Source organism: Callorhinus ursinus, unplaced genomic scaffold, assembly GCF_003265705.2.
Source record: "Callorhinus ursinus isolate GAN/ISIS: 27379988/994484 unplaced genomic scaffold, GSC_fseal_2.0 scaffold21, whole genome shotgun sequence".
NCBI classification, from domain to species: Eukaryota; Metazoa; Chordata; class Mammalia; order Carnivora; family Otariidae; genus Callorhinus; species Callorhinus ursinus.
The window spans coordinates 27,767,476-27,792,890 of record NW_027397083.1 but is presented as its reverse complement, the minus strand read 5'-3'; the positions used below and the strand labels follow the sequence as shown (position 1 = coordinate 27,792,890).

Below are 25,415 nucleotides of genomic sequence, written 5' to 3'. Positions count from 1 at the left end.
ATTCTTTCGTTTCTACTCACTGGATATAATCCATCTCCTGTAGCCCACAGATAATTTCCATTCTCTGTCATACAACAGCTTCTTCCTTAAGCCTCCTTCCCCCAAGTAAAAATCCCGGGTTCCTTCCATGTTCCTCTTGTAACACCCTGACATCCTCCAGACTCAGCTGTACTTGATCAGAATGTGGTGTTCTCTCCATCGTGACCAGTGGCCTGAGGGAGGCTGACCTTCCAAATATATGAGAGCTGCAAAGAGCCACGGGATAGCTTAAGATCTCTGTATATGAGCAGAAGGAGCCTCTCTTTCCACCAGAGCATGGTTGTGTTCTTATTTTGTTTAGGCTGTGAGTTGGTAGGGGAGTCTTACATCATCTGAGGAGGTAGAATTGGCAATTCAGAATGTGATCACCCAAGCAAGGCCGGTGGGGTCCTGGTTTGCCCTTCTGCATTGCTCTTGGAATCCGGTATGTGTAGAGCTCTGAGGGGAGCAGACATTTCCCAGCAGAAACCCCCCTGCACACACCCCACCTTGGGGGAAAACAGAAAACCCAAATCCAACAAGCCCTTATTTTGTGCCAGGCGTATCATATGCATCTTCATTTGATCTTCCAACCAACCCTTTCAGAGAAGGTTTTCATCCCCATTTTACATTTGGCATTCAGAAAGATAAGTGACCTACTCAAAGTCAAGTTGCTAATCAGCAGCAGTGCCAGGATTCAAGCCTTTATCTGTCGAAATGCAGATAGTCTGTGCTTTTTCTTTAACTGGACACTGACCACACATTTGTGGACAAGAAATACCTCTCAGGCATCTATAGATTTGTGTGACAGTTACTAAGAGTAAGGGTGAAATACCATCCCATGTCAAAGATCTTTGACTTTCTAAAGGAGTGTTAGCAGGCAAACATGTCAATTAGGAGAAACTTGGAGAAATAAGTATAATTATTATACTTTGGCATGTAATTAATTAATTTGAAAACATGTGCCTAGATTTAGCTTTGATAAATGTGTACTGCAGGGCCTAGAACTGTCCAAAGGGTCAGTTCCTTTTTGGCCTTCTTACATAGACAGAATATGGCCAAACTGACAACAAAAGATATTTACCTGATGGCCCCAGGAGAAAGATGCAGTTACATTCTTCCAGCACCACTCAGGGGAGGTAAGTAAACAGTCATCACTGCTTTCCTTTCAAAACACATACATGTATGTATTTTTAAAGAATTGGGTGGGAAATGCAAGCTGGACCACTTTTCAGATAAGAGAAAATTGCCTTCCAACTTTCTCTTGGTTCAAAAGGGGGAGAAAATTGGAAACACTTGGCATTTTCAAGGACAAGAGAGTTGGCTAGAGCCAATTTCCTCCCAAAAATCACACATCTATCATTCGGTCCATCTGCCAGCCTCCAGGCACCACCATGCAGGAACAACCTGTGGAAGCCGTTCTGGCTCAGAAAGAAAGTCACTGCTATAACATTTCTTAGCTGCCTGTTGCCTTATTAAAGATGACCGCTGGGAGTTCTCCTTAGTGTCTGATGTAAATGCTCTTAGCTGCTGCCCATGCGTGCTGTGTTCTGTGCGGGGATTTCTTTAAAAATGTTGCTTGACGCATGAGATAGTCACAGGCTTTTAAAGAGCCTTGATGAAATGTAGTGATCTGAAGTGACATGTGCACCCCGATGTTTATAGCAGCAATGTCCACAATAGCCAAACTATGGAAAGATAAAGAAGATGTGGTACACACACACACACACACACACACACACACACACACACACAATGGAATATTATGCAGCCATCAAAAAACATGAAATCTTGCCATTTGCAACAACGTGGATGGAACTAGAGGGTATTATGCTGAGCGAAGTAAGTCAATCAGAGAAAGACAAGTATCATATGATCTCACTGATATGAGGAATTCTTAATCTCAGGAAACAAACTGAGGGTTGCTGGGGTGGTGGGGGTGGGAGGGGTGGGGTGGCTGGTGATAGACATTGGGGAGGGTATGTGCTGTGGTGAGCGCTGTGAATTGTGGAAGACTGTTGAATCACAGACCTGTACCTCTGAAACAAGTAATACATTATATGTTAAAAAAAAAAAAAGAAGAAGAAGAAGATAGCAGGAAGGGAAGAATGAAGGGGGGGAAATCGGAGGGGGAGACGAACCATGAGAGACGATGGACTCTGAGAAACAGACTGAGGGTTCTAGAGGGGAGGAGGGTGGGGGGATGGGTTAGCCCGGTGATGGGTATTAAAGAGTGCACGTACTGCACGGAGCACTGGGTGTTATACGCAAACAATGAATCATGGAACACTGCATCAAAAACTATTTGCAAAAATTACAGTGATGTGATTGAGTGGTGACTGACATAACATAATAAAATAAAATTTAAAAAAAGGAATTAAAAAAAAAAGCCTTGATGGTGGTTCTGCAGTTTTCTCAGCCCTCCCTGGAATTTCTCTGAGGGAAAGGCACTTGCTTCCTTTCATCATCCCCGTAGTGATGCCCCATCTCCTCTGCACCATCTCAGCCCAAACAGAGCGGGGTAGCCAGAGAGCCCAGAGCAAGGCTACGCTTGAGGGCATGCGGTTTCCCAGCTTATGTGTGGCCTATTTTTCCGGTACGCTTGTGCCTGCTTCACCTCTGCCTGGCCAGGTGTCCTGCAGAAAATCTTGCCCCGAGAATGGAAGTCTCTTGTCACTTGAAGAGAAGCCCTGCATCCTCTTGACGGCTTCCCTCCCTGCAGCGCCAGCAGGCATGAGTCAGTGCTTGAGGTGGGCACTGTGCTCAGGGGTCTCCAGGCCCCATCCCATTTAGTCCCTGCAGCTGTCCTATGAGGTCGGTACTGTCACTGTCCTCATTTTAATACTCTGGAATCCGAAGGCTAGAGTGGGTCAGCGCCTTCCCCCCAATCCCACAGCCAATGAGTTAGAGGAACCAGAATTTGAGATGACACAGTAAATCTAACAGAACAAGGCAGACCTCACTCTGTAGAAGTATTCGTGATTAATAAGTAAAGATCGGTTAGCCACTGTGCAAGTCCCATTTACGAAGTAGGGCTGGTGGAGAGCAGTGTGTTATCACCAGTGGATGAGAAGATAAAATGCCTCACCCGCTTTTGCGTGGGCAGAAGATGATTCGCGGGGAGTGCTCAGACCTAACTTGTGTGTGTCTTTGTTGGAGACCATTTGAAAATGTATTTACCCCTCAGACTAGGTGCCTTGCTTCTCCTACAAGCTAGAGTTTACCTGTTTCAGGAGGGACCTGGAGGGGAAAGAAAGACTTCTCTCCTTGGATTTAACAACTTCCTTTGGGCTTCCATCCGTCCATTTGTTCTCAAATCCTTAAGCACCCCTGGTGAGTGTGGAACATGGTGTGTTTCACGGAGCTCCCGGTCGATCAGAGAATTAAACGTCTTAACCTCCATCTTTGCAGGGGAAGACCCCGAGGCTCGGCGACTGCGGACCGTGAAGAACATCGCCGACCTGCGGCAGAATTTGGAGGAGACCATGTCTAGTTTACGGGGGACTCAGGTCACACACAGGTATCTGCCACGTGAATTTCTTCACCGAATTGCAGGCAACTTGATTTTCATGCAGCTTCTCCTGTGTGTGTTCATGCCAATGCAAAGTGACTTGGCTAATAATGGAATAAATAACTTCGCTTCCCAAGTGTGCTGGAACTCACAGGGAGTGCCATGCGATGTGCAGAAGAGAAATATAAGGAGCGAAAATGAGTGTAGACTGGTTCCTCCCCAAAGCAGGTGGTTGCTAATTCCATTCGACAGAGGATGCTGTGGACCAGTTCCATTTAGATTTCGCTTTACTTGCATTTTCCAAGCCTGTATTGTGCTGTGAAAATGAGCAGGTGAACTATATTTGACCTGTGTGATAAAGTGAATAACTTGAATTCCTACCCAGTCTTCTGATACACAACACTCTGTAAAGTTGTTAGTCATGCCTGTGTATAAAACACGTAAGGAAATATTTATAAAAACTTATGATCATGTTTAAACTATGATTTAGTTGGATGAAATCTAGGATTACATTGGAAACATTCATCAGGTTGTTTTCATTGTTGAGCAAGAAGTTGAAGAGGATGCAACCCTCAGACACCCCTTAGTGGATTTTGGCAGAACCAAGCTTTAAGGTTTATGCTGGGCTTTGATAATGAAGGCAGAGTCCTAGTTACCCCAGGGAACTCCCAAGGAGTCTCCTGTTCTCCAATTTCAGTCTCTTTGATAAATGAATAGAACAAGGAGACAGCAGGGCTTCCCCATTCCTGGCAGCTTTGGCAGATCGGGGTGAAGCACTCTGGGTTCTATCTTAAATAAGACAGGGGCCTGATCCTTAGGGGTCCCCAGTATGAGGATAGTAAGGCTGTTTCTAGGATTGAAGGGAAACAATAAAACAGTTGAGGCACCAAATTGGTTCTTCCAGAGGACAGTCAACTTAGGGGGTGGTAGTGGGGTGCCCCCCACCAAACCTTCAGCCGTGTGATAGCATGGAGCCGGCCGCTAGGCCCTGGGACTCTGTGATCAAGTATGAAACATCCTCTTTCCACCCTGATCACCGAAACTGACTTGCTGGGGGACGTGACTGTTCAATGACTTTCTTGGTGTGGGCTAGGATGGTCATGATGACATCAGGGAGCCCTTTGATGGCTTTCCTGCAGGAAAGAGCCTCTCTGCTTAATCGGAAGACCCCAGTGTGCTCCGCGGAGATACACGGACCAGCTTGGTTGGGCCACAGCAACTGCAGGGCCGGAAAGAGTGGACACAGGAGTCTTTCCAGTGGCCAGGATGAGCTCAGTCGCCTGGCAGGTTCAGATCCTTGTGATTTAATTTGTTCTGGAACTCAAGCCTGGGTATATACTACTTTCAGCCTTTTGCCCCCAAAGTTTAGTTATCCTTTTGGAGAAAATGTGGGAGAAGCAAAAGTGTCAGGGAAAGAGAGCTTAGAGGTAGAAGATCAGGGCTCTCCCCACCTGCTTGGTCCCATGGGAGCTGAGCATGTGAAAGGTGACATTGGGGGCTCCGGAGCGGAAAGGGGAGCTGTGACACGGTGTGTGAGAAGGTGTGCACCCGTGGGTACGTTACGCCCCCCTCGTTATCATTTCGGCATTTTTCTCTTTCTTGGGTTGGAAAAAAGATGCTAAAAGTTAAGATCATTTAACGAAAGGAATTGGTAGTGGGTATCCTATACCATGTTTTAGGGGGAAAGTCTCTGCTGGGCTTTCCAGAGTGTTCTGCACTCTGCAGCTCCATCTTTTCATTTCTCACAGAGGAAACACGCTGCGTGGCACATCAGTGGCTATTATTTGATCCTATTTTGTATATAGGAAATATTTCATAATTCTAAAAAAAAATTTAAAGAACATAACATATAAACGGCAAAGGGATACTGAGCACATGAGGGTCTGTCTAAGCCAAGGCTGGTTTTATGTTTTCAGCACATTGGAAACCACATTTGACAGCAATGTCACCACGGAGATAAGCGGACGCAGTATCCTCAGCTTGAGTGGCAGACCCACTCCCCTGTCCTGGAGACTCGGCCAGTCCAGCCCTCGGCTCCAAGCAGGAGACGCCCCCTCTATGGGCAATGGGTACCCACCTCGAGCCAATACCAGCCGCTTCATCAACACTGAGTCGGGCCGCTACGTGTACTCTGCCCCTCTGAGGAGGCAGCTCGCCTCCAGGGGAAACAGTGTGTGCCACGTGGACGTCTCAGACAAGGCAGGAGATGAGATGGACCTGGAAGGCATCAGCATGGACGCCCCAGGCTACATGAGTGATGGGGATGTTCTGAGCAAGAACATCCGGACAGATGACATCACCAGCGGGTGAGTACCTGGGGCTTCTCTCTCTTCAAAGAGCAGGAGGCGGCTTGGCAGCCGGTTTCTCTCTCATAGGGCTTTAAGTTCTCTGACGGAGATGAAACTGTCTACTTCGCCTTCTGCTCTGTCAAAGGCTGTGTGGTGTGCAGGGGCACCTTCTGGGCTGAGAGTCCCAGATGTGGGCTGCAGTCCAGACTTAGGCAGGAACTTGCTGGGAGGTCTAGAAGGCTCCAGCAGCAGCCAGAGCCACAGCTGGTAACGAACCTATTGTGTCAGTCCTTTAAACTGAGCCTTGCACTTAAGATGGAATCCAGACTCTTTAGCCTGGGCTCCCAGATCCTATAGGATTTGGCCCTCACCTTCCTCTCCGAGCTCCTCGTTCTCCACCCACCTTGCTTGCTCGGCTGCGGCTGCCCCTTCTCTTCCTTGGTCTCATTAAGCTCTTCACTGCCTCCCGGGCTGTGCGCTGTCGGCCTCCATTCAGATCTTTCTGGTCTTTGATCTCGGCGTGGCTGGTTCTTCCCTGTTGCTCCACTGGCCTCTCTTTGGAGGAGCCCTCCTTGACGATTCAGCTTGAAGTAGTTACGTGGCCTGACCCATGCCCTTGTCCTCTCCATCATCGTCTTAGGCTCCTCTGAAAGCTTATTACTATTTGAAATTATCCCGATGATGTGTTTGTATTTTATTGACTTCTGGCCCCTTCCTGCTTACCCCACAGTAAGGAGCACGAAGCAGGGACATCGGCTGGCTTGTTCGCCGCCTTATCCCCAGTGCCCCGTACGTACAGAGGCTTAGACGTCGTACTAAATAAGTGAACATGTGCATCGATAGATGAAGGAACAAGCCCAGCCTCCCTGTGATCCATTCACTCGCATGTGAAATTCAGGGAAGCGGTGGGATGGTGTCTAAGCCGCATTGTGGCTGTGTGTGGCACGAGGTGTGGCCGCCTGATTTTAGCTCCACTTCCAGATCACAGTGTAAACGGAAGGTGCCTCTGTTTATTTCACTGACCTGAGACTTCTCCATCTGTTAGCCTCACTTGTACAGAAGTTCCCCACGGTCTTTCCTCCTCTCCCATTCTAGCAGTCAAAGTTGCAGATAATAGAAATCAGGCAGAATAATCATACTGCTCCTTTCCATGAACAGAGCAATCACGACCCCCGTGGGTGAGTCAGTACTTTCATAATTTTAATAATAGCTAATGTGCTCCCACTGTGTGCTGAGCACTGGGCTAGGGCTTTATATGCATAACCTTGTTCTCACAGCAAGCAGGTGATATCATAATTCCCATTTTATGGATGAGTAAACTGAGGCTCTGAAGGGTTAAATAACTTGCCCAAGGTCCCAAATGGCAAGTGATGAGGAGGCAAAGCCCAGGGTTCATGGCTTCAAAGCCAGAGCCTGTTATTACACCATCTTCCCCCATATTTTATTGCAACATTAAAATAGCACAACTGCTGGAGTTTATTTCAGAATTACTTTTGCTTAGTTTTACCTGTCTGAGTAGACATGTTCTTTTATTCAATGAAAATCTCAGCTATAAAGGTTCTTTGGTTTTCTGTCTGTCACTTTTAGAACCATCTTGGTGAGTGAAACTTTGGAAGACAAGAGCCACCAAACCCTTACAATGTAACGAATTTCTCCTTTCCAGAATGGCTTGGAACACTAATGGACTGGAAATGATCTGGGCAACTGAGAGCATCATTTTGTGTTTCTGGTTTTCCATAAGCACAAAAAATAGTGACATACACCTATTACTAAGATTAAATTGCCTTTTTATTTATTTAGAAGACTTTTGGTATCCAGCATGGCCTCAAGATTATCACCATCCATTCCCACTGTAATATGCTATTACATATTGAGATTTTTTTTTTTTTTTATTTTATAATAGTTTTACTGTCAAGTTGGTCTTAATCCTCAATAGGTGGTCAGTGTCTGATCTTGATGCAGTATTGACCGTTTCCACAAGGTGGAGACATTGAAACACCGTCCACTGAACCTTGGTGATGTCCCCGTGAGACATTCCCAGTTGTGGTTTTTTTGTTGTTGTTGTTGTTGTTGTTGTTTTTTTTTTTTTTTAGCTCTTCAGACATAACCTTTATCCCTGCGAAACAGGCACAAGTGTTTACATTCCAGTTCCTGCTTCGGGAAGCTTACACTTTGAGCAAGTGAGATACTCTCAGAGCAAGTATAGATAAAAGTGAGGAAATGTAAGCAAACCACCCGATTATTGAAATTGGAGAACTCTGGTCTGCTTTTTCTTCCCCATTTCTTTCAATGTAGAACTTTACCTTCAAAATGAGAAGGGGAAAGCCGAAGTGGCCTCGAATGCTCCTTTTAGTTGTAACACTCTGGAACACGAGTTAAATAGGACTCCACTGTATGGAAATGCCTGTGAGTTTCTGCTCAGGGCCATGTTACCAGTTTGCCTTCATATGCTGAGTTCAGGGCAGCTTTCATGTCCTTTGTACTCACTTCTTTTTCCTCTTATACACATGACAACATGTAGGTATTGAAGGACTGGGCTCTTGCTCTGTGCTTCAGTATCTGCTAAATAAGTCATTTCACTGAAACCGTTGATGTGGTAGAAAACAGACTGAGATATCAGGCGGTGCTGGAGCCCTGCTCTGCCCCTTACAAGCTCTGTGACATCAGGTCCATCACTTCACTCCCTTAAACCTTGCAGCGCTGCAATTACTATGGTCTTTAACCTTCTACAATTAGATATTGCTCTTTGAGGTTGTTTCTGATTAATGGCAAATATCTGATGAAGACACAGAGTTTCAGACAAGGTCTAGATGTCTTATCAACCTCAAACATCCAGACACTTGGAAACCATGAGATGATTCAAGTTTTCATCCAGATGCTTATTTGGCTTAGTGGGAACAGCCTTGATGTATGAGTAATATGTAAATCCCTTTGGGTAGTCTTTAAGGAGAGTTTTTGTGAAAGTTTACAGTGAGTTTATTTAGAATGCCTGACATGGAAGTTAAGTTCTGGTTTCTGAAAACCTGTGACTTTGTGTTTTTTTTTTTTTTAATGACACACTGTACCCCAGCTTGGTATATAGCAGCTGTTTTTTGCTGTCTCTAGTTCATTGTCTGCCCTGGCTATGTGTGCACGTGCACCTGTGCGCATCATTCAGTTCTCCCAAAGGTGCTGCTGAAATTACCTTATTTCCATTGAGTTTTGCTAAGAACCTAGTAACAAATGCCTTTTGTCTTTTGGAGTGTGTATTTATTAAACTTTTCCATTGCACTTAGTATGTACTAGGCGTGTCTAAGTACTTTACAAGTTGTTGCCGGACCTTACCACTTCCTTTTATTAGATTGATAAATTGAGCTTTGGCTGTCCTTAGTGGAAAAGAAATGGAAATAACAGACGAAGATGTGTCTTGCTAAGTTTTGATCTGTGAAGTCAATCTGTTTACTGATCTAAAAATTCAAAGTGCCATATGGTATAGAATAAAATTAAAGGGACAGACTTAGCATCCATATGTTTGGGAAGATGATTTATTTCTTTTCAAAGGAGGCACTGAGTTGTATCATGTTCCAAAGTATACATCCCTTCTTGGGAAAAAAACGATCATTTAAATGTAACGTCAGAAATTTTTCCAAGAACCTTTGATGGCTTCCCATGTCTTGGGGGAACAGATCTCAACTGAACGTGGGAGGCTCTTTATGGTCTTTTCATCAGCTGCCTTCCCTGCCCTAACCCTGGCCACATCCCACCTTACATGCCCCACACTTCCCACTGCTCTGGGCTACCTGCCATTCAGTACCATCTGACTGATCCCCAAAATAGACACCTCCTAAAAAATAATAAAAGAAACACCTCCTCTGTGATGCCCTCCTGAAGTCCCTGGCCCAAGTGACCTCTGTCCATGTGTTTCTGGTGGCCTTGGTTCACACCCAACCTTACGTGTGAACTTTTCACTTTGTGTGGGAAGTGTTTGAGAGGGGCTGGCTGGTGTTGAGGAGAGCAAATGGTCTTAAGGGCAAACTGAGTTGAGATTTAATCCTGGTTCTGCCAAATGAACTGGGACAAGTTCTTAACCTTTGGGACTTAGCAATAGAACTTGAAAAGTGCTTGGCAGAGTCCAGGGTGCTCAAGAACTGTCATTCTCTCTGTCTTCCATCAAAGGTGGAGCTCCTGGAAGGCAGGACGTGCCCATTATTTTTCTAAACTCAGAGACCACAAGTAGGTATTGAATGACTATTTGTGCAGGGTCTGTTCTCCATGCCTACCCTTCCAGGACCTTGGGCTTATATAATTTGCTTTCACCAGCTGTGAAACTCAAGTTTATATATGCAGAACTTGGAGAAAATCAGCTTCACCTCTGGTCTTTTTGGTGCGATGCATAGCTCCATCTAGTGGCCAATATGGGCTGGGACGCTGTGGTTTTGATTGCTTTTAATTCTGTTTTCTATTGGTTTAGGACTCAGGGCTGGTGTTACAAAGGGCTGAGGAAGGGGCGAATGTAGCAGTTGGTTTGTCTTTCAAATGTGGCTTGACCAGTAGTGTGGTGGCGGAGAGAAAGCAGGGCTGTGAGTTAGGTACTCTTCAGAGCTGGCCTCGCGATGGCTGCGGTCTTCCCTGTTAGGCGTCGGGGATTTCTCCATCAACAGGTAGTGTATGTGACTGATGCCTGCTGGAGGACTCAGTTCTTCAGAAGCAGAGGAACCCACCCCTGCCAAATTGCTTGTAGCTCCATAAGTCCATCAGTGTGTCCTAGCTCAGACTGCTCTAACAAAAGACCATAGACGGGGGGACTTAAACCAGACATTTATTTCTCACCGTTGTGGAGGCTAGAAGTCCAAGAGCAGAGCGTCAGCCTGGTTGGGTTCTGGTGAGCGCCCCCTTCCTGGTTTGCTATGTCCTCACATGGCAGACAGAAGAGGCTCTGGTATGTCTTCCTCTTATGAGGACCCTAATCCCATCATGGGGGCCCCGCCCTTTTCATGACCTCATTAAACCCACTTGTCTCCCAGAGGTCATCCAACATGTGAACCACATACAAACGTATGAATTGGCGGGGGTTAGGAAGACAAGCGTTGCATCTGTAACAGGTGTTTCATACTCGCACACATCATTTGCATGTGCAACACCTGGGCTTAGATTGCTTTCTCCATCATTGCTGTCAGGTCACCTCCTCCCAGAAGCTTTCTGTGATTCCATACAAGCAGAGGTGGTGATTCTTTCCTCTGCACTTGACTTACCCTTAATAGTGCTGATAGCACTACACTGGAATTATTATAAATACGTGTGTGTGTATAAAATCAAACAAGGCACCCATACAAAATATTTTTTAGACAGTTTCAGTGAGTTCATTGTGAAGAAAGTACAGAACCATACCTGTTACAAGCTCTTCAAGGTGAGAGTCAGATCTTAGATGTTCCCATATCTTCATGGGCTGACACAGTGCCTATTCTGTAGTAAGTAGTCGATCGATGTTTGTTGAATGAATGCTACAACTGATCGTCAGCAAAGCAAGCCCAGTCACCTGCCCCTAAATGAATGTGTGCTAAAGATGGAAGCCCCTTAAGCTTAAGGCCCAGCCATGTGGTCTGTCCTCTCCTTGGCCTTGTCTTGTGCCGCCTGATTATTCCACGACTTTGACCACCTCTATCACGGTGAGCCGGACACTGACAGTACAGGAAAAGGGAGACCGCCCAGATCCTGAAGGCCGTGCACCACAGGGGTCGTGGAGACGGAGGCACCCCTGTTCTTCTCTTCCTTCCTCATTGACCATCGTGGGCAGATGGGGGGAGATACTTCTCACCAGGTCAGTGTAGATCACAGCAGATAGCACCATGGGTCAAAAAGGTGGCACCAATAGCATGAGGCACTTTCTTACCTGGTAAATGTTTCTCATGGTCTCTCCAGGCCAGACCTGAAGTGACCTTGCTAGGCTGTAGTTCCTGGCAAACTGGTAGGAGAGGAAGCCAAACTACTCCTTATAGCCAAAACACGCCCTGGGGCCAAGATAAATGATTTTAAGTGAGGCTGTCCTCAAAGGCCCTGGGTCATGGCAAGGTGTGGCAGGCACCTCTGGGATGTGAAAAGGATGGACTCTTGTTTCTCCAGTTTGGTCCCTCTGCCATGATCTTGCTTCGTAGGGCTCTTAGAAGGCTTGGGAAGACCAGGTTGCCAGTCAGCCACTGGGTAAGTCCTGCGGGCGTTAGAAGGGTCACGCTGTCTTGGAAATGTAAAGACTCAGCTCTGTGGGCAGATCCATCTTTAAGGCCCCAGGCAAGTCAGTTGCCCCCAGCGCACCGCCATCTTAATGTGCATGGACGCACCTACATACACACACAGCTCCAGCATGAAGCCACAAGCCCGGAGGAGCCCTGTAGGCTATTGATGGAGCTGGGCCTGGTCCCATTCTAGGGGTCTTTCCATTCCTCTCTGCTTCCCTCAGCATTTCCTCACTGACAGGGTTTTTTGTTTTTTGTTTTTTGTTTTATGGTATATGAATTCACAGAAACCATAAATACTTTTCCCTGTCTGATACTTTCCCTGGTGTTAAATATCCCAGGCAAGTCCAGTGACCCCCGTTTTCATAAGAAGCTCTCTTTAGAGTAAGCGAACACAGAGTGTGGTGCGGGGGGCAGGATTAATTTCCCCAAGTGTTACAGAACAAGTGACAGTGTTCCCCACGTGGTTGTGAGGTCATCCGATGGGGGCCGTTTGACGGATTGATGGCTCTGGCTACCAATATCAGTTGTCCCTGATGGCAGGGGAGGCATCCGCTGTGCACTTCTTCTGTGTGCCGTCGACCCCCTTGATTTACTGAGTGTGGGAAATCCATCGGCCCTTATCGGCAGTTGGGTAGGCAGTTTTATCAGAGAAGAAAGAACAATCAAGGTGACAACAGGCTGAAAGTGGAGAAATTCCCTAGCATTCCCGAGCCTACTTCAGCCACTGTGGGTGACGATAGATTGAGTGGACAGAGACCAGGATTAAAGAAAGATTTACTGGGAACAGCTCCATGCAATGACGTGTGGTCCAGCTTTGGCAAGGGCAGCCTAGACTGCCACTCATAACTCATGGCAAATGTTGACCTGGTAATTTATGGGGAAGAGAGGGGAAAGGGGGTGTCTTGTCTTCTCAGGAAACCAGGCCCTGACTTCTTGAGAATTTCCTAGCTTGCTTTGGGATTTGAATCCCTTCCTACCTCGCCCCCCCCCCCACTTCCCTCCCTCCAGCTTCCCATAGGGAAGGACAGGGAAAAGGGAACAAAAATGGGTGCTTTGGGAGGAGAAAGCCAAATCTCAGACCTCTTGAAGGGTCCTTGGAGGGGCTCTGACCACCTGCTCTCTCCACAGTTCCCAGAGCTTCCCAAAGCATGGGCTCTCATGGAGCTGGAAACTGGAAAGCCCCCATTGGCCTGCCTTCTGAGGAGGCTCTGGGTAAAAGGCAGTAAAATTCCATTTGAATGTGTTTATTGAGTTTATTCTGTATTAGAGACTATGCTAAAGGCACTGAGGTCAAGAGAAATGAACAAGACCCGGTCCCATAGATCCTACCATCATGGAGGGGCAGCTCATGGCACAGGGAAATGCAGAGGTCATTAGAGAGCCCTGGAGAGCAGTGGGGAAGCAGGGGTTCTGTGGGGACCACTAATGGAGAATACAGAGTGGCCTGTGAGGTAGGGGCAGCAGGCAGAGTGTGGGCTGTGGAGTCCTGCCTGGATTCCATGGCTGGCTCCACCGCTTATCGATGTGTGTCCTTGAGCAGCTAGTTCGTTTCCCCGTGCCCCTCCCATAGCGGTGTCGCGGGGCTTCACTGAGATGGCGCACCGGCAGGGCACCCAGAGGACGTTCACTACCACAGCGCCTAGCACCTGCAGCACCTTCTGGACATGTGAGCTGGGTCTTGTAAGATAAACAAGCAGCCAGACCAAGGTCAAGAGCAAGGGCATGAAGACACATGGGCATGGGTATATTTTTATGATGGATTGGAGATTGAAGACAGGAAGGGGTGGGCTCCAGTCAGAAGCTGTGAGAGTCCACAGAGAGCAGTGACAGGGCTCTGGGTAAGGCCAGACAAGCACAAAGGTCAGAGAGACTTCACATTGAACTCAGCCTGCCATGGGGGTCAGTGGGGCAAAGGGCATAAAGGCACCAGGACAGCTTCCAGGTTTGGGCTTGTGCCAGAAGTGGCTGGGAAAGAGTTGACGTTTGTCCTTAGCACCCTCCATCCCAGATTTCCCTCTTACATGTGGGCACCCACCCAGGGCCCTCACATTGCATCAGCCTCCAAGCCAGCTCCAAAGCAGGGCTGGCTGAGTGTTTAAGCAGAGAATGTGGCAGCCTACAGAATGCACCTCTGGGAACTTTAGGAAAATGGCAGCCCCACAGCCTTCCAATCCTTGCCCTGAAATAGCTCAGGGCCCAGTGGGGGAGAGTGCCCTGTTGGTCAACACTTAATTCTAACCCAAGGCAAGTGGTGATCAGTGTAGCATTGAGAAGCGAAATGTGGGGGCTCCAATTTGGATCTGAGAATAGAGCAGGTCCTATAGGGGACTTTTATGTTCTCACTTTATCCTCCTGGGAAGCCAGCTTTTCTCATCTGCAAATGAGAATCATCATGCTCCAGAGCTGCCGTGGATTGAATGAGGTAAGGCATGAAGAATGCTGGTATGGTGTCTGGGCATTGTGGATCCTTCCGGATCGTCCTCTTAGTAGTGATGCTGCTGCTAAGGTTCAGTGGGATATGAGGTACATATAATACCTAGTTCGGGTGCAGGGTGAAAGTGTTCACTGTGTTTCATTCTCTTCCACCCTTATACATCCTCAAACTCCAGGGAGACATCTCACGATTCATGGTGTTTGGGGCGAGACCATAATTCACATGGGAAATGTGAATACCCCTAAACACTCCAGCCGACAACCAGTGTGCCAGGTGAGAGCACCCTGCTGAGATGAATCAGGCCGAGCAAGGCCCTCCTTCCTTTCCTTCCCACCATCTGGACTGTCTGCTGTCTTGTCGGAACAGACTTCCTGCCCTTCGCAAGGCTCTTCGTTCGTAAGCAGCATCAACAAAACACGAGGCAGAATTTAGGTATTACTCAGATTGACCCCAGGCGTTTAACCAAGGGAACTTCTGCCTCGGACGCATTAATCAGCACAAAGGAGAGACTCTGTTTTCTCAAGCTGACAAATATTTAGCAAGTGCATCCTCCCCGAGCTGTGCTCTGGGGTAGACCGGCAAGATTTGTCCTCAGGCTGGACCATTGGGTCCTCCGTATTTGGGGGACTCACTTTTGATCCTTGTAGGTCCTTCTCAGGGTAAACCTGGGACCCATGAGCTCACATTCATCGAGGGGTACTTACACATACAAGAAAAATGTACTCCAGCTCCGTCGCTCTCAGTAGATGTCAGGGACTAGAGCTGACATGTAGGGCACTCTTGCTGAATTGCTGAGTCTTACATATCCCCCAAACTCGGGCTTTATATGATATTTTCATTTTACTATTAAGGAAAACGAAGACCCGAGAGGATCTTGTTACTTAATTGTTTTAAGCCCATGGAAGAGATGGAAAAGATGGCCCAATATCTTATCGTTTCTTTCCCTTTGTGTGCTGGAATTTCAGTGTGACTTTGGCATCTTTGTTGCTTCGCTATAGTTGGGTATTTGGTCCTGCACCTTCGGGACCCCCCTCCTTGCTGTACCCTGAATGGAGAGCAGCCAGGAGTCACAGATAGACCCGAAGGTCCCCTCGGTTTCCTGTTAGGCTTTTGTGTGGCTCTCATCTAGAAAACCCCGTCCATGTTTATTTTTATCTTAAAGCATATAGATCACTGAAAATACCCTTCCCAGTTCGTTTTCCAGGGCCAGCAGCTACAGAGTGGCTCAGTAGATTTATGATGGTGAGGTTGGAGAAGACGAAGTTCGAGTTGAGGTGAATATGAAAAGAAACATTTGGATGAGAGTTCGGGAGTATTTTGGCCCTGAGACAGTAAGCCCATGTTGAAAGACTCAAAAAAAGGGGGGGGGCATATGTGCCTTTACTCAGATCAAGATAAGGAACTGACGTTTCCTCGGGAATTCTCGATCCTCTCATCCTGCTCCTCTGGAGGCATGGTATGATGGAAGAAACTCCAGACTTTGGACCCGGAGGACCTGATTTCATACTCTTTGCTTACCAGCTGTGTGACCTCAGGGCGGTTGCTTCCTTTCCTGAGCCTCTCGCCACGTGTTAGATGGTAGCCTGCTTTTTAGGTATGTGGTGGGAAAGAAAAAGAGAGAGCGTGTGTGTAAAGTGTTGGACACACAGAATGGGAGTTCCCTTTAGCCTTCTCAGACTAGCTGCATTTATATGCCTTACCTGTTTTTTTTTCCCCCTACTGAGAATATTCACTAAGATCTCCTGCCGTTTGTTATTCTTGAGTGCAGTGATCACATTTCTGCTCACTGAGTCAGAGTTGATCTCTGTATTAGTGTTCTCCAGAAGAAAGGTTGATGTGGCAGTTCAAGTCCCAAGGCAGCCTGGAGGCAGAAATTCCTCCTCCTTGCAGAATATCAGCCTTTATTTCTCTTTCTTCAACTGCGTGGATGAGGCACACCGCCATTATGGAGGGTAATCTGCTTTATTGGAAGTCTACTGGCTTCCATGTTCGTCCTCCTCTAAAAAGTACCTTCACAGCAACGTCTAGTCTAGTGTTTGCCCCAAAAGCTGGTATCATGGCCCAGCCACGCTGACGTATAAATTCACCATCACAGTCTGCAAGCAGGCCTTGTAGGATCAGTGGTAGCGAGTCATCTGGGGGCAGGAGGCAGCTACCTGTGGCCCAGAGACAAAGAGCAACACATCAGCTTATAGAAACATCTGTGAGGACTCAAGGCTAATGCATCCTGCCTGGGGTATGACCACAAATCAAGGGTGCATGCCTTGGAAGAATCTGCACATCCCTTCTGGAATCCCCAGGGTCCTGATAAGAAACCTCCCTGAGAAATGGAGGGTTTGACCTTTTCTCTTAATCCTCCAGTAACTTCGGGGTGAGACCGATGCCCTGGCATGAACACTTCTGGGCTAGAGGGCTGATGATATCTGAGACCCCGAACTGAAATAAGATTCCAAGTCTAAGGAGAGGCTCAAGTCTGTCTCCAGAGTCTTCCAGCTATAAATCAAGCCTGCATTCACTTCTTGATCTTGGGACAAATGGGAGAAGGGCGTCTGTGGTCTCTGCCGTGTCACACGGTCCAGATCCCAGTTCCCAGAGTGTGGCACTTGGAACGGCCCAGTCATCTGTTTTGAAATGAGAAATCTCACATACTTGAGCAGTGAAGTTTAAAGGGTAAAGTCAACTCAAGTTGTCAGAAACACAGGACAATAAATGTGGTGTTGGCTCTGCAGAGAAGGGGGCAGGCCAGAGAAGTCGCCTCACAGTGCCCACGAGCATGGGTCTGCTTGCCAACCCTGCAGCCGTGGAACAGAAATTCATAAAAGCTAGACTGTATTTGTGGCTCCTTTATGTGCTGGGCACTGTGTTGAGCTCTTTCCATGCATTGTCTCACTTATTCTTCACATCAGTGCTTTGAGAGAGAGGCCATTTTTCATCCTCTTTTTACAGTGAGGGAGACCAAGCTCAGAGAGGTTAAGTGTCTTGAAACAGATCACATGGGTAGTCACTACTGGAACCAAGTATTTGATCGGGCTGAATTCAAAGCCTGTGTTCCAAGAACTCTGTAGTATGGCTTTTCATTGTGGTTGGATCCCATGCTCTGAACAGACAGAAAGCAAGACCAAAAAAGAAGCGTGGGCACCCTCTGGGCATTGGAAGCCCCGAGTACCCGCCCTGTGCATGTCAGGGAGTGAGAAAGAGATGGAAGATGGGGTTCAGGAGGGTCAGGCTCAGAGGGCTGAGTTGCATGGGAACTTGCAGATATTCGGTGAATGCTCGAGCAAGAACCATGGAGCTGGCTGGGGCAGGGGTGAAGGCAGATACCTTTCTTTGCCTCCAAAGCATTATTATGTGTTTCATTTCTTATGTCACAGGCCCCTGCTGAAGCACTGGAAACATTTGTGTCAACATTCCCCAGGTGCCTGGGCAGAAAGTGAATGGGGGCAAAACTTGTTCTGTGTGCTTTGGAAAAGGAGGACTGAGGAGGTGGTCAGAGGCAGGAAGGGCAGAGCTGGAGTGCATTTTGCACAGTGATTTCTCGAAGTGCCTTGCCACTCTATGGTTTCCTGCTGTTCGAGCTCACCCAGGTGGGCGTTTCACTCACCTACCTTTCCCAGCCTTTGTCAGTGTGATATGTGAATTCCTCCAAGGAAATGCTCCCCCTGTGGCCCCCCACCCACAGCAAACCCAAACAAAACACACAATTACAAACTCCGTGCCACCCGGAGACCTCAGAACCACGCACGGCAAGGTAGAGCTTTATTAACTGAGGGACTTTTGCCTTACTCTGTGGGAGTTGTTAATTAAACACCCTCAACCATTGAGTTGGGAGAGAGGAAGGGGGACAAAGACACGGGACAGCTCACACACTGGCTTCCTCCGTGGCAGGCTGTGTAGCTATTTTAGAAGTTGACACAGACTTTACAGTTGAATAAACTGTTCACCAGAGAGGCATGTGATGTTTCTTGGGAACAACTTTCATTCAGTGCCTTGCTGCTGGGCCCTCTGGGTACAAAGAGCCTGTCTAGCCTCTGACCCAGTATGCGTAACAGTTAATAATCATGATCATTGTGGGGCGCCTGGGTGGCTCAGGCGGTTAAGCGTCTGCCTTCGGCTCACATCATGATCCCGGGGTCCTGGGATCGAGCCCCTCGTTGGGGGGGGGGTCTCTGCTCAGCGGGGAGTCTGCTTCTCCCTCTCCCTCTGCCTTTTGCTCTCCCCTTGCTCATGCTCTCTCTCTCTCTTTCTCTCAAATAAATAAAATTAAAAAAAAAAATCATGGTCATTGTGATAACAAGAGCAGCCCACTTACGGAGAATTTCTGAATGACAGACACTGTGTACAGCACTTTCTATGCATTGTCTCATTTCATCCTCGCTTTAGTCCATGTGCTCTTCTTCCCATCCCTGATGAGGAGGTGGGACCTCCAAGGGCATGGGTAACACACCCAAGGTCACCGAGCTGGTGAACTCAGGAGCCCAGACTCAGAGGCACACAGCCCGACTGCAGAGCAGGAAGGCAGCCGCGGTGTTCCAGGCTTTTCACTGGAGCCGTGTAAACATGTCAGAAATCTAACTCCGCTTCTTCCCCGACCCTGTTTCTCCTCCTGTGTTTCCACATCCATTCCCTTCCGCAGCCGGAACCTGGAAAGCATCTCGGACCCTTCAGTTCCTCGCTCCTGGACCACCCGTGGCTGAGTGTGGTGGGTTCTCTCTGCAGGAGCTCACGCCATGGTTCTCTGTGGCTTCACAGCTCCTGTTTCTCCCCACGCTTCCCTTTGTCGCTTTCCTTACCTCTGACCTCAAGGCCCATCCAACAAATCTATTCTACACTTGAGTGAGAAAAATCTTTCTAGACCATGTATCTGACTACATTGCCGCCTGCATAGAACTCCTCAATGGCTCCGCATTGCCTGCTGGGGGGACTCGGTGGGTTAGTTTCTGTTGCTGTAAGACAAACATTTCCAAAATCTAGCCGTTTGGATCCACTATTTTATTATGCTCACAGGGTCTCTGCATCAGGAACTGGGGCAAGGTCCAGTGGAAGCGGCTTGTGTGTGCTCTGCCATGTCTGGAGCCTCAGCTGGGAGGCCTCCAGGGCTAGAGCCAGTTTGATAGGGGGAAGCCATGCCATCCCAAAGCTTCTTCCCTCACACATCTGGCATTTGGGCTGGGACGACTTGAAGGTTAGGACAAATATGGCCTCTCCATGTGCCTTAGCCTCCTCACGACATGATTGGCAGACTTTTGACCCTGGATGCTTAGGGCCCCAGGGGCAAGTGGTACAGCAAAGCAAAGCCAAGCTGCCTCATCTCTTATGTCCTGCCCTTGGGAGTCACTTCCACCATACTGACCGTACTGTATTGGTCAAAGCAGTCCTAGCCCTCCAGATTCAAGAGGAGGGAAGGGAACATAGATGTCCTCTCTCAGTGGGAAGGTGGCAAGGTCACCTTGAAGAAGAGCCTGTGGGGTGGGAGATGTTGCTGTGGTCATCTCTGGAGGGTACGGTCTGCCACTTCTTACCCCCTCTAGTCCCTGGCATGGCATACAAGGCCCTCCATGGTCCCCACCCTGGACTGTAAGCTTTGTGGAGGCACAGACCTTGTCTATCTTACTACATATCTCTTGTGCCTAGCATGGAGCATGGCACATAGTAGGCGCTTCTCTACATCTGGGCAGCTAGTGAGTGATCCGTTTGCCCAGCCTCATTTCCCGTTATCTCCTTCTCCCTCACTGTCCACCCCTCTCCCTAACTTGCACACGAGTCCTGACTATGGACCACTGGCATTTTCCTTGATGTGGGCACTATGCTCTTGTGCCTCTGTGCCTTTGCATGTATCCATTCTGTTGACGGATTCCTCTGCTTCCATCCCCACCCACCTGCCATAGTCCTTTAAAGGTCTGCTAAAGCAAGGTGGACTTCCCTGGCCACCCGAGCACCTGGCAGTACCTCCCAGGAAGGTAATACCTTCCTCTCAGTTCCTTTGCTTTGTTTGTACAACTGTTTCTTAGACCAGGATATCCTTGAGCAGAGGGATTCTGTCTTTTTATTCCTACATTTCTTAACTTCTTCCAGACCTGCTGTATATGCTTAGTGATGGGTGTGGTATGAAGGGAGAAAGGAAGAAGGTGGTAATAGCAGCACTGCTATTAATAGTAATTATTCATAGTACTAATGGGAGCCAGTGTTCGTGGAGTGCTTTTTCAGGTATTATCTCTTTGAATTCTTAGAGAAATCCTAGAGGGCCTATAACATGTTGTTATCCCCATTTTATGGATGTGCAAACAGAGAAGTCAGTGGGAGTCCAGACTTTGGCAAGCCAGGTTTCCCCAGTGGAAATGAGAGAAGTCACCTGTCCAAGGCCATACAGCTGCTCAAGGGTGCAGCCAATTTGGGGAAGCTTGAGCACTCTGCCTTTGAGATCCAAACCTCTTCCCTTTGGTGCTGCCACCAGCTGGGCTTTAGGCTCTGAGACCCCCAAGATTTTTCTGGGTGTTAGAGAGCTCTGTATAATCCTAACCTTTGACTGGATTAAGAGAATAGTAATGTGGGAAGCAACAGAGTAGCCGCTAGGTAGAGACAGTGCCTGCTTTGTTCTCGGTGACCAGTTTTAAGGGGTTCCGAATCAGGCAGAGGTTTGTTTAGGGAAGGGTAACTGGGAAGTCTAAGGGTTCAAAACCCAAAACATAATGGAAATGTTTGTAGAAACTAGATATTCTTGGCATGGGAAATACTTAGAAAGGCAGTAGGTTCCAGAGGACCAAACTTGAACTGTAGGTAGAAGTTGGACTTAGAGTTTCCATTTGCTACACACCACGGTGACCATTCATTCGGTGTTAGGAAAAAAATATGCTGTAAATAAGACCTGCAAAAGAGTAGTTGGGGGCGCCTGGGTGGCTCAGTCGTTAAGCGTCTGCCTTCAGCTCAGGTCATGATCCCAGGGTCCTGGGATCGAGTCCCACATCAGGCTCCCTGCTCAGCAGGAAGACTGCTTCTCCCTCTCCCACTCCCCCTGCTTGTGTTCCTGCTCTCGCTGTGTCTCTCTCTGTCAAATAAATAAATAAAATCTTTAAAAAAAAAAAAAAGAGTAGTCGGGCCCTTTTGCAAAGGCATGAGCCTCCTGTTCCTGAGCATAATCAAGCAGGATGTGGAAAACTGTGCCCACGTGTTGGAGAAGAGATTCGGGCATGAGGTGAGGTGCTGAGAGGGGAGACCTTTCAGAGTTCTTCTAGGAGTAAGACCCAGGATGCCCAGGTTCCCATAGAAGAAACCGAGGGCTGGGCGTTGGCTTGCGGAGGAAGAGGTCTCTTTGGCGAGCCAGGTTTCCACACACCAGCCTTGGGGTAATAGTACCGAAGTTGTTTCCTCTGTAAATTTTCTCCCCCACACCCCCTTCTAATAAACACAGAAATCGTGCATGCCTCCTTCCCCTGCCCCAGGCTTTGATCTGGACATAGGGGTTTGGAGGCCGAGTGCACTGTGGCTCTTGAGAATCACCTTAAGCCCAGGGTGTGCAGCCTGGCCGAGATGTTAGTGAATGTTGCTATCTGTAGTGGTCTAAGGAAAACAGTAGGTTTTGAAAGCATACCAGTGTGATAATGCTGGATAGACTCACTCTAACTAGGCAGCAGGGTCTAGGGAATCTGGCTTTGTCCCTGCCCCATTTGAGTAACTACTGCAGCTGATCCGGGTTCCGTTCTCGTGAAAGTGGAAATGAGTGAGAAGTCAGGGGCCCAGTTCTTCTGTCTCTGTGGCAGCGGCCGCTGTTCATCCTGCGGTTCCTATGGCACTGATGGAAGGTAGCCTGAGCATCCTGTAGGCAACAGCTTCTGCGCGATTCCTACTCTGCGGGTCACTGGCCTGTATTTCGGCTCCCTCTTAGCATGCCTTCCCGCTGGAGGGCTTCAGCTGACACCCCCAGTTCACCCCGCCCCGGGCTGCTCTTTGCCCACAGGCCGGCCCGTTGGCCGCTTGGCTTGCGGTGTGTCATGCCCGCGTTACGTGGGGGGCTCCAGCAGCCGCCTCGCTACGCGGGAGTTGTGCTTGTCGACAGTGTGTGCCACACCTGTCCCTCCTGTGAATGTGCCTGTGGCCCCATCCAGGCCCATACATTTCAAAATTCTGGGGGAGAAACGGTTTTTGCCTTTCACACTGAACTCCCTGCTCTACTGGTTTTGTTTTTTGCTCCCTTTTTAAAAATCACGGATGGTGCGGAATGTAGCCATGGGCGACGAGACTACAGTCAGCTTGGGTCTGGGATGCCACCCTGTGTGGACCTGACCGTGTTCCCTCCATGGGGGACTCTGCTCAAGCCCTCCTGTCTCTCGGATGGGACCTGTGACTCCTCCCTCCGTGCATTTTCTTCTTCGCCGCCTCTGCCTGGAAGGCCCCCATCTTCCTGGGAGTCCTCCTTGGAGCATTTAGGGTTACGTAGCCCACTATTAATAGTGTCTGGCTTATCTCTGAACAGATGCAAGAGAATGTTTTATTTTTCTTTCTATTCCCCGAATGCTTAACACGTATTAGACATAAAAGCAATCATACTCTTGGTGGTTGTTTATTCTTTCATTCAGTCCACCAAAAACAGTTTTAGGTGCCTATCTCAAGAGTTCTGGGCACAGTTCTAGGGACTAGGGCTATCGAAGCAAAAACACCAGTCCTAAAATAATAGTGACAGTAACAGTGATCTTACCTTTATTGAACTTGGTGGGTGAGAGGCTGGAGCACAAGGAGATAGATAGGCAGTTATACTAAAACGTAAAATAAAGGAGTCAAGCTTCTGTTTTATCATGAAAGACAAATTTGTTGAGCCCAGTGAATTTACTGAACACAAAGCCACATTACAATGAAACCACATCAGTGTCTTCTCTCTAGTTGTACGTCCCTGCACACATCACTTAAACTCAGTGACTCTCAGTTCTACATCAGAAACATCATTAGATTGAGTCATTTATCTTTGAGAACCACCCACCCTCCCCCAAGATCTAATATCCCGTAGTCCTGTGAGCCTGCCTATTTTTGGTGTTTTGTGTAATGTTCAGTTGCATTTAAGGTGAAGTTTGAGAGATGCGACCTTATCCTAAGTGGGAGGTAGGGGGCATGGTTTTCAAAGGCATTCTGTGTTTTAGCACTAACGTGCTGTGTGAGTGCTGGGTGAGGCCGAGCATTCGGACTGAGGACGCCCCATGTCAGGGCAGATGAGCACAGTGTTTAGTCACTGAGAAGCACATCATCTGTTTTTTGGGATTGTACCATGTCAGCCCCCACAGGCACTTCTTGGAGTAGGACACACTTTTCCTGGCCTTGGTAGAAAAAGGGCATTTTTTTTCCGGTTTACCTGAAAAGGACTCAGGTGTTACTCAGGATGTGCCCAGCTGGAGGCTGGCTGATTTTCCTTTTCCAGTGAACTTTGGTTTGCATAGAGTGCCTTTTCACTTTAGGATTTTGTTGCATTTTTAGGATTTTCAGAATTTCCACCATAACTTATTTTACCAGGGTTATGCAGTGCAGCTGTTCGGGGTGCTGGGACCCCACAGAGGCAGCTGCGAGATCAGCTGGACGTGGCTGAAGCACGGGTGGGCCTCTCTGCACTCACAACCACAGCCTCCTCCCTCCCACAGGAACAGAGCCTGCGCCCCATCTCTGGAAGTGCCACACATTTTTGGAGACTCTCTTAATATGGAGGGCCTGCTGCTTAAGTAGTCCAGAGTCTGAACTCTGGGAGGAAAAATGGCTGTTTTTCAAACTTTGTTTTAATCCCTTCCAGATTAGTATAAAGACCTCACACTTTGATTTTTTGGAAAGGGGGTGTGGCAAGGGTAAGAATAGGTGTGAGAATCATTTTATCTTTAACAGTTCTGCACCAACCAGGATTTTTTTTTAAAGATTTATTTATTTATTTTAAAGAGTGCTGTGTGTGTGTGTGTGTGTGTGTGTGTGTGTATGTGGGGGAGGGGGGGAGAATCCCAAGCAGACTCCCTGCTGAGTACGGAGCCCGACATGGGGCTGGATCTCAGGATCCTGAAATCATGACCTGAGCCAAAACTGAGAGTTGGATACTTAACCAACTGAGCCACTCATGCACCTTCCCACCAGGATTTTGTCAACCTTTACAGAATGGATTACAAAAAACAGTGGGTGTTTTTATTTGTTTGTTTAAAATGGTGACTCTGTAACATGAAATATACACTTTCAAACTCCCATGCTCTCCCCGAGATGGGCCCACGCCCACAGAGGACAGTGTTCCCGGCTGCCTGAGTGCTGTGTCTGAAGGTGACCCGGTGCACACGAACACATGGAAAGTGAACGGGGCCAAGCATCTGTGTGTCAGCTGTTGTGTCTCCTGGTCTTGCTGGATTTAGTGGCAGGTAATTTGAGCATCCTGTGGTCACCCAGTTTTGGCTTAATCCCTACCCTTGAAGCCAGAGGCCCTGCAGATCTGTTTCTTTGAATTGGAATACATTTACTGAATCCCATCTAGAATGAATGCCCAGAATAATGATTTCTTTTTTTAGAGGGGGAGAGAGAGAGGGGAGGGGGGAGGGGCAGAAGGAGAGGGAAGAGTGAGAGGAAGAGGAAGAATCTTAAGCGGGCTCCACACGGACTGGAGGGATCTCAGGACCCTGAAGCATGACCTAAGCTGAAATCAATAGTCGGATGCTGAATGGACTGAGCCACCCAGGTGCCCCCAGAATAATGATTTTTTTTTTTAAGATTTTATTTATTTATTCATGAGAGACAGAGAGAGAGAGAGAGAAGCAGGCTCCCCACCGAGCAGGGAGCCCGATGCGGGACTCGATCCCAGGACCCTGGGATCATGACCTGAGCCGAAGGCAGACGCTCAACCATCTGAGCCACCCGGGCGCCTCGATTTTTTTTTTTTTTTTTTTAATGAAAATGCTACCTGGTAGAACTTTACCATCTGAGGCCACACAATGGATTCATTGTACGTTTTT

General features: G+C 48.0%; 1 protein-coding gene across 8 annotated transcripts in view; it reads left to right on the top strand.

The window, feature by feature from the left end:
* The window catches only part of NAV2 (neuron navigator 2), a 724,028-nt gene that overhangs the window by 567,914 nt on the left and 130,699 nt on the right, over positions 1-25,415 (top strand). For all 8 annotated transcript variants that reach the window (XR_012381865.1, XM_073904859.1, XM_073904858.1 and 5 more), the window contains 2 exons: positions 3,430-3,538; positions 5,446-5,835. Coding sequence is in view for 7 of the 8 variants with exons in the window: in XM_073904859.1 (XP_073760960.1) it covers positions 3,430-3,538; positions 5,446-5,835 (499 nt within the window). In the remaining variant the exon portion in view is untranslated. The remainder of the gene's footprint in view (positions 1-3,429; positions 3,539-5,445; positions 5,836-25,415) is intronic.